An 8,439-nucleotide genomic window follows, 5' to 3' on the forward strand; every position below is an offset into this window, starting at 1 on the left:
CACACCGACAGGGGGCGCGCGCGCTCCTCCCGGGGCGGGGCGCGCATTCCGATCCTGCGGCGCGGGAATGTGACGTCACTGCCCGTCGCGTTGGCGGCGGCGGAGGAGGAGGAGCAGGAGCGGAGCGGTTCCGACGCCATGGAGGCGATGCCGGTGCCCCCCGCCTCTCCCGCCGCTCTGGGGCCGGCTCCCGCCGCGGGCCCCGTCGCCGTGACGGGGAAGGAGGTGGTGTCGCCGGCCGCGAGGCATCCGAAGAAGATCCTGGATGAGGAGGCCTATATCGAGGTAAGGCGGTGGGCCGGGAGCCTCCGCCCGCCGGTGCTTGGACCGAGCGCTTCCAGCGCGGCGGAGCTCGGCTGGGCTCGGCGGGGCTCCGCGGGAAAGGGACGGCCCGTGCCCGCTGCAACCGCGACTGCGGGTGGAAATCCCGCCGGGGCCGCCCCTCGGGCTCCCGCCCGTCCTGAGGCGGCACCGCCCGCGCTCTGCCACCGGCCCGGGGCTGCCCGGCCTGCCCGGGCTTGGCACCGCTCGCCCCGAGCTGGGCCGGCGCTCCGGGTGTCCCAGCGCGGCACTGCAGCTGTCTCTGTCTTTGCAGAGCTTGGAGAAAATCATCCAGCGGGACTTTTTTCCTGATGTGGAGAAGCTGCGAGCACAGAAGGACTATCTGGAGGCTGAGGAAAATGGAGACTTGGAGAAAATGAGACAAATTGCTATCAAGTTTGGCTCTTCCTTGAACAAATCGTCAAGGGACACACCTGCACCCTGTAAGAACTGGCTCTGTGGGGCATGAGGGGATTGTATCTGATATTGCTGCTCTTTATCTAACTTTGTGCAGGCAGTGCTTATCTTATAGATTCAAGGTTGAGATTGCATGAGACCTAAGTGTACCTGTTTGGGCAGCAGCCAGTGTCTGGTGGCTCATGCTGAATTTCTCTTTGATGGTGTCTAAAAACTCCTTGAGGGAAGGGTTTTGGGAAAAGCAGCCTTTTAATAAGCATTCCTTATAGGCATCTTTTGCCAAGTTCCTGCTCCCTAGGGAATGTTATGTGCTCTCTACTATGAGAAATCCTAATATTTTGAATCCTTATTTTAGTTTGTAGTTTTACGGGTTCTTGTTGTGTCTACAGTCATTTGAGATTTTTGGGTATCAGGGACAAAAGGTGTGGTAAGCTTGTGGTTATCAGAGCTTCCCACAGCATATACTGGGCTGTGGCTCTCCTGGGGGTTTCTCCCAGCAGGAGAAAAATGTCTTAGATGAGGCCAAAATCTTGTTTGGAGGTTGAGAGAATTGAACAGAGCACTGTGGAGTTCTTTTCACAAGTTTTTTATTTAATTTTTATTCTCTTGATATGCCTTCTGTGACTTGTTTGGTACATCATCCTTAGAGCTAATCCTGTTGTGTGCTTCAGTAACCAGGTGAATTTTTATTTTGTTTGTGGCAGATGTTACCCCAGCCACGTTTGAAACCCCAGAAGTGCATCCAGGTGGTCTTCCAGTGGGAAATAAATCTAAAGCTGGCATCAAGACTGCAGAGGAAGGTAGGAGAATTATCTAGCTGAATTCTTCCAAAAATAAATTGTCTACCAGCAGCTGGCCACTTGTACATTTCACCTTTAAAATAAATTGCTATAAATGCCATAAAAGGGTTTATATGTGTTCCAAACCTGATTTATTACTGCACCACTCTGTGTGGATCCATGGCTTTGACCCAGGTTGATGGTAATTATTGGTGTGTCTGTGGAGGAAGGTCAAGAGCACACACAGTGCTCCCCTGGAAAGGGAGGCATTAACCTTCCTCAGGCTTCTTCCCTTCTCTTGGTAGGAGAAGCAGAGAAGGATGATAAGGATGCTCTTCCCAGCCTGGACACGTTCCTGGCCAAGCACACGAGCGAGGACAACGCCTCCTTTGAGCAGATCATGGAGGTGGCCAAGGAGAAGGAGAAGGTCAAGCACGCCTGGCTGTACAGTGCAGAGGAGGAGTACACCCGGGTAGGCATGGCTCTGCTCTGCCACAGGGACTCAGCAGGGAAACCATTTCACTCTGCTTCTGCTAAGGCTCAGCTCCCTGGGTCCTCTGACTGCTCTTGGCTTCCTTGTGCAGTCCTGTTTTTCTGTCACACAGAAAGAACAGTGCTGACTTAGTTGCCAAGGCCTTGTCTCTTCTGTAAGCAGCAACACCAGGGAGAGCAGCTGAGCACAGTTCCTGCTGTTTGTCCGTCAGCCTCTCATTATTTGCTGTTTGTCTGTCTTATTTCAGTTTCTGTTATCAGTGGTAACCCACTCAGCTGCTGAGGCACAGAACTGCATGAGCATGGCTGGCTGTGCTGCCTTCCTCAGCCCCCTGCAGGGGAGCTCCAAGTGCTGCTCTGGGCCTGCCTTGTCAGTCTGAGCAGCTGGCACACTGATGATGTGGGATGCAGTGCCCTTTCATGGAGTTTGGCACTGACATGTGGGTGTTTGCTGCTGTTTCTTGAGGCAGTGTTATTTTTGTTATCCCAACTATCCCTCACAGTCTGTTACATACCTTATGCAAAGTGTTCTAGGGCAGGTGGCTGAGCTTGTGACTGAGCTCTCCAAGTTGTGTTTGCCTGAATAAAAGATTGCAGGAGGCTGCTTCAGACTTTTTTTTTCACATTTTAAAGTTTTTTTCCATTGCCGTTTCAGCGACAAAATGAAAACCTGGCACTTCCTTCAGCTGAGCAGCAAGCTCTGGAGAATGTGAAAGCTGGGCTGGATACCTGGGAATACACAGCTCGAAACACCCTCATGTATTATCCCACAGGTGAGGCATTGGCTCCTCAGTGCTTACAGCATTTCTGTATGTGACTGAGCAGCTGTTACAGGCAATGCTGTGCTTTTTCTTCTGTAAAGTTGTTTTTTCTTTTTTTCTTGGTCTCTGATTCCAAACTTTGATCATGTTCTATTTGCCATTGAAAAGCTCATCTGTATTACAGCAGTACTTGTTTTCAGCAGCCAAAGTTCTTTCCTGGCCTGTCTTTATGAGCACTTGTTGTCATCTTCATTAATTGTTTGCTTCTGCTCAAAGAGTCCTCCTTGGACTTGTTAGTCTGTGTTGCTATAGAAAAATACATATTTTTGTAAATGTACTTTCTTTTTTGGCTGTAAATGTACAGTTGATAATTTCTGTGAACCAGTGCAGCAAAGAGCTCTTTTTTAAAAGGCATTTTGCTTTTCTAGGTGTGCCTGATGAGAGTGAAGTTTTTAAGAAGCCCAGGGAAGTTGTGCACCGAAACACACGTTTTGTGAAGGACCCTTTTAGCCAAGCTGTGAGCAAATCACAGCTCCAACAAGCTGCAGCCCTCAATGCTCAGGTTGGATAATTTTACTTCTGACTCAAATTTAGTTAGGCTTTGCTCTCTGGTGTGGTTCATCCCCCAGAATTGTGTCTGTGTGTGTGTGTGTGTGGATGCAGCTGACTCTCACCTTTCTCCACATGAACAACATTGTCTTTTTTATTTCAGTACAAACAGGGCAAAGTGGGACCTGATGGGAAAGAACTGATACCCCAAGATTCTCCAAAAGTGAATGGGTATGGATTTGTGGCTACCCCCTCTCCTGCCCCAGGTAAGAGGGTTTTCTTATTTCTTCTGCTTTAACAGGAGTATTACTGCACTTTGATGCTCTGTTCAACACTAGGGTGTCATTACAGGGTAGATGAGGAGTAAAACCTCGTGCTGTGTATGCCAGCTGCATACAGGGCTTAAATCCTGGTCCAGTACACTGGTAGGAGAAGTCACACTGCACCAAGAGGCTCTGAAGTTGCTGTGCCATTGCTCAGGAATCATCTAGGTGTGGGGGGTACTTTCAGTTAGAACAAACTGATTATTTTTCTTCGAGTTGAAACGTGGCATCTGAATTTGTAGCTGTTCTGTAGCAGCCATGCTGTTTCTCTGTGCTTTTTGTGGTTATGCCAAAACCTGAACAAACTGGGGCTTTCCCTCTGGGAAACCTGCAGGTGGCGTTTGGGGCACCTCCTTCCTCCATCGGAAATGCATTCTCCAAACCCTGGGCATGGGGATTTTCCAGCCAGAGACTTAAATGGCTGGAAAATCCATTCTACACCTGTTAGACAAAATGCAGTCAGTGTTTGGTGCAGGCTGCCCCTGAGATGATTGGAGGGAACATTTGGCTATTACATGTCCTTAAATCCTCTGCCTGTTTTCTGACTTTTCAAGAGTTTCCTGTGTCCAAGGAGTTTCCATACAGCAGCAGAGGGGAGGACTAGTACTGTAGAGGGAAAAATGAAAGTGTCACTAATCAAAAGTTAGCAAATGGAAAAATGAAGGCATGGAATGGGTGGTGCTTGGTTGTTGTAACTGAGAGGGTGACACAGCTACAGGCAGTCCCTTTTAATGGGAACCACATGTTGTGGTGTGATTTCCTCTGCAGTGTAGGGGGCTCCTTTCTTGATGAATTTGCTGCATTTTCTAATTTGCTTTGCTTCTCTCTCTCTTCTTTTTTTTTTTTTTTTTTTTTTTTTTTTTTTTTTTTTTTTTTTGTGAATGAATAGTCAAATGTCTCACATGGGCATAACTTGTTGAATTTGTTTTAGGTGTGAATGAGTCACCTTTTATGACATGGGGTGAAATTGAAAGCACCCCTTTACGTCTGGAAGGGTCAGAAAGACCTTACGTGGACAGAACACCTGGCCCAGCTTTCAAGGTATTTCATGTCAGCATGACATTCTTTTCTGGGGGGGGAAGAACTAAGAAGGGAAAGGCAATGAGTAAGTAATAGATTAACATGGAGTGTGACACATCTCTGGGTGATGTTCCCAGTCCTTGAAACTAATAATCTAGTTTGTGCTTGGAGGGTGGAGGCGAGCATGGATCCACATGAAATCTTGGTGGAGCTACCTGAGGTGGAGCACTGGTTGGCAGGAGAATGAGATTCTGCATTTGGGGGTGGGCCCAGGCAGAGGAGCTTTCAGAAGAAGCTGAGGACATGCTCAATTTTTCTGATTTTAATGTGTGGATAGGTGGAAATTTAGCATTTCCCTCTGTCTTTATCTTCTGGCTGTTGCAGCCTGAGGCAGATGTATCAGTTGAGAGTAGAAAAGACACTCTGGCTTTGCTAATGGCACCTAACCCTGCATGCTGCTTGTCTCCTGCTGGTGTCTTTGAATGTGAGATGTCTGAGACTCTTAGTTTAAGAGGGGTGTAATTTGCTGTATGTGCCACTGTTTTGTCAGACTCCAAAGGCCTTGACTGGTTCTCCTGCTGTTTAACAATGTCTGTGTATGGCTGAGCGCTGGCTGGCTACAGGCCAGGCAAGACACAGGTGACATTGTTTGTGTAGAAGAAACAGCAGGAGGAAATGCCAGAGGTAATGGCTGCTTCCTTGACTGGACTGGTTTTACAGTTTTTGTTACTTGCTAAGGCAGGTTGAAGGTCTCTGTGTCCTCTCTGGCTTTTATACAGCAGCAAAGAGGTGTGGGCTGACCCCACTTCTCCCTGCTTTAGATGCCTGTGCATTGGAATCCAGCTTTGAAGGTGCTTTGACTCATTTTTTCAGCACTCTTGAGTGAGCTGTGTGTGATACATTTTTAGATCCTGGAGCCCGGACGCCGTGAGAGGTTGGGACTGAAGATGGCCAATGAAGTGGCAGCTAAAAACCGAGCAAAGAAGCAGGAGGCACTTCGAAAAGTGACAGAAAACCTGGCCAGGTGAGACTTCTGTTTGGACAGCAGAACTGGGGGTGGCTGTTATCTGATGAGATGTAAATCAGCACATGTAGAAAGGGAGGAGTTATGGTAAGGAAGGATAGGAAGAGGTACATTTGGACTGAAAGTTTTTAGAAATTAAAAATTCAGAAACTAAAAAACTTAATTCCTGAGGGAAGCTGGCTGGTGGCTGTCCCTGACACTCTTTGTCAGCATTACTGCTCTGCCCTACAGCCACCCAGTGATGCCTCTGGATCAGTGCCTTGCCTCATTGCAAAGAGGAGACATGATAAGAGTTGCTTGGGGGGGGTCACAGGAAGGACAGAATGGGCTCAAAGGAAAAGTCAGGCAGTGCCACTCAGGTTTGGGAGGGATGTTTGAGGTTTTTCTGTCACTTGTTTCTCTAGAGAGATAGGCTGCATTTACCTGCAGGCAGTGGGTCTACTCTGGGGGAACTCATGTTGGGAGGCAATGTTGCTTTTCCTGATAAAGGCAGATTTTTTTACTGTAAAATCTCTTAAAGCCGTTTATTCTGTTTCAGCCTTACTCCAAAAGGACTGAGCCCAGCAATGTCACCAGCTTTGCAAAGACTTGTAAACAGGACTGCAAGTAAATACACGGACAAAGCCCTGCGAGCCAGCTACACCCCCTCGCCAGCCCACACAGGAACTCCTGGGTACAAGACCCCAGCCAGTGGGCCTCAAACCCCCCAGAGCACCCCACAGTCTAGGACAGTATCTCAGACACCAGTATCTCAGGATACCACATCCATCACGGACAATTTGCTGCAGCTTCCCAAAAGAAGAAAGGCATCTGAATTCTTCTGAACATTCCAATCACCACCAAGGTGATGGTGATCTGGCTGTGCTCAGTGAACTGTGGACTGGATACTGGAAACTGGGAAAATGGACATCATTTCTTAAAGATATATTTCTGTTTTTAAGAGGGCTTGCATTTAAATTAATTTCTGTACAGCTATGTCTGTTTGTTAAGTGGGGTCAGCCTTTCTTAAAGGCTGAACTGGACTTGGCTCCAGCTTGTCAAACTTGAGTTTGCAGAAGAGGGGACACGACTATGTGTATACTGAGGCATGACACAGAATTTTAGAGAGATTCTCTTTAACTTTAAACTGATGCACTTCACAAGTTTGACTAACTTGGTGATCTTGTTAAAACCAGCATTCCTTAAGAGGACCCCATTTCCTCCTCCACTGCTTACACTTTGCAGAATGGGATTTGCCTTCCTGCTTTTGCTCAGACTTCTTCTGCAGGTTTTGGGCTTGCCCTGTTCTGCAGCTGGCAGAGGGAAGGGATTTGTTTTGTAGCTGCTCTGCGTGTGACTCCAGAGAGTTGATGATCACAATCAGGGGCCAGAGACAGTCCTGTGTCACCCACCAGGATGGCAGTGCCATTCTGAAGGACAGAAATTATACTTCTGATAGCCCTAGTGGAGCTTTTGTTTGGTGTTCTCCTCCCATTCTTTGGAACTTTTGGCTTTAGTTTTTATAATTGGCCAAAAAAAGGAAAAGCAATTTTAACCATCCATAGGCTGCACTCAGTGCTGTGGTTGCTGCACATGAGCTGATGTTTGTGTGTGGATGAGCCCTTGTGTGGTGTGATCCAGCCTGGAGAAGCACTGGGCACCCTTTAGGAGGAAGCAGGTGTAGCCAGATGTTTTCATTTCTTGCACCACACCTGAGTACAAGACAGTGTGTGTAACACTTGGCAGTGTTGGCAGTTGCTGTAGTCAGGTGATGTTTTCCTGAGGGAACATCCATGGAAAGTCTTACCCAGCAACTTGAGGAGTGTCTGCAGTGTTCTCTGAGGTCTGGGGCATTGGGTGCTGTGTTTGTCTTGGTGGAGAGCTTCCTTTTGTGTGGTTTCCTCTGCCTCTTCCAAAACTCATGTCCCTGACTGTGAAAAACCCTTCTGAGAGACTCAGTTTTTATAGTGCACCTTGTAAAAATAAATGTATCAACATGGCATTGCTAGGACTCAAAAATTAGTAATTGTTACCTTTTTAGTCCAGAAATACTTGAAGGCTATGTTTTTTCTTTAAGCAAAAAAGTTATTTTCAGGTACGCATGAATGAATGTAAAAGGAGTGTGTTTGCTAAAGTTTTCATGCTTTCAGAATTGTTCTTTAAGGACTGAACTGTCTAAATATGAACCAAGTTCTTAGATAACTTCAAATAATCATTATTTATTTCATAGTGAAGTGCTTGTCTCCAGCGAGGCACAGGACCTCTCTGTTAGGTGCACAGGCAGGAGATCAGACCCTGCTCTGCAGTTCGGGTCGCTGAGCAGACCAGGAATGTGGGATTCCGCCCATTGGTGGGTGCAGAAGCTCCTCTGAGTGTGGGATGCACAGAAAGGCTGAGCAGCATTCGAGGGGCTGCAGATGGGACTCCTGACACGTGGATCAGGAGTGGGATGTGGCATCTCTGCCACAGCATTTCAAACTGGCTGTGCTCATACCAAGGAGCAGCTGGAATAATAGGGAAATGTGATATCTGAGCGTGGTTAGCTCCACATTGTGCAGTTCATGCTTAAAAGCAGATTGCATTAAATATTCTGTGGATGGTGTTGGTTTTGTGTTTGCCCTCAAGTGAAATAACCTGGACAGCCACACTAAAATCATAGTCTTGGTTCTGCCACTGATGGCCCTTCACATGTTTGTTGGAAATGGAACTTATTTTCAGTTACATGCTGTAAAACTGGGTCTGTTGAAAGGGCTGGAGTGCTCTTCAGATTGGCT

The 8,439-nt window shown here is 47.5% G+C and overlaps 1 protein-coding gene across 1 annotated transcript; it reads left to right on the plus strand.

Moving 5' to 3' along the window:
- The first annotated feature begins 95 nt into the window (after nucleotides 1–95).
- ESS2 (ess-2 splicing factor homolog) lies at nucleotides 96–7,684 on the plus strand. Its single transcript, XM_059485452.1, has 10 exons — nucleotides 96–285; nucleotides 596–764; nucleotides 1,443–1,538; nucleotides 1,823–1,989; nucleotides 2,665–2,782; nucleotides 3,199–3,332; nucleotides 3,483–3,585; nucleotides 4,574–4,683; nucleotides 5,571–5,686; nucleotides 6,225–7,684. The coding sequence occupies exons 1-10, from the start codon at nucleotides 139–141 to the stop codon at nucleotides 6,508–6,510; spliced, it is 1,446 nt and encodes a 481-aa protein (XP_059341435.1). The 5' UTR covers nucleotides 96–138; the 3' UTR covers nucleotides 6,511–7,684.
- The last annotated feature ends 755 nt before the right edge of the window (nucleotides 7,685–8,439 follow it).

Source organism: Ammospiza nelsoni, chromosome 18, assembly GCF_027579445.1.
Source record: "Ammospiza nelsoni isolate bAmmNel1 chromosome 18, bAmmNel1.pri, whole genome shotgun sequence".
Taxonomy (NCBI): domain Eukaryota; kingdom Metazoa; phylum Chordata; class Aves; order Passeriformes; family Passerellidae; genus Ammospiza; species Ammospiza nelsoni.

Bases quoted from the DNA above. Each gene is read 5' to 3' on its own strand.
- ESS2 (XM_059485452.1), top strand. From the start codon at position 139: ATGGAGGCGATGCCGGTGCCCCCCGCCTCTCCCGCCGCTCTGGGGCCG. The intron at 286-595 runs GTAAGGCGGTGG...CTGTCTTTGCAG, and splicing joins ATGAGGAGGCCTATATCGAG to AGCTTGGAGAAAATCATCCA. The intron at 3,586-4,573 runs GTAAGAGGGTTT...AATTTGTTTTAG, and splicing joins TACCCCCTCTCCTGCCCCAG to GTGTGAATGAGTCACCTTTT.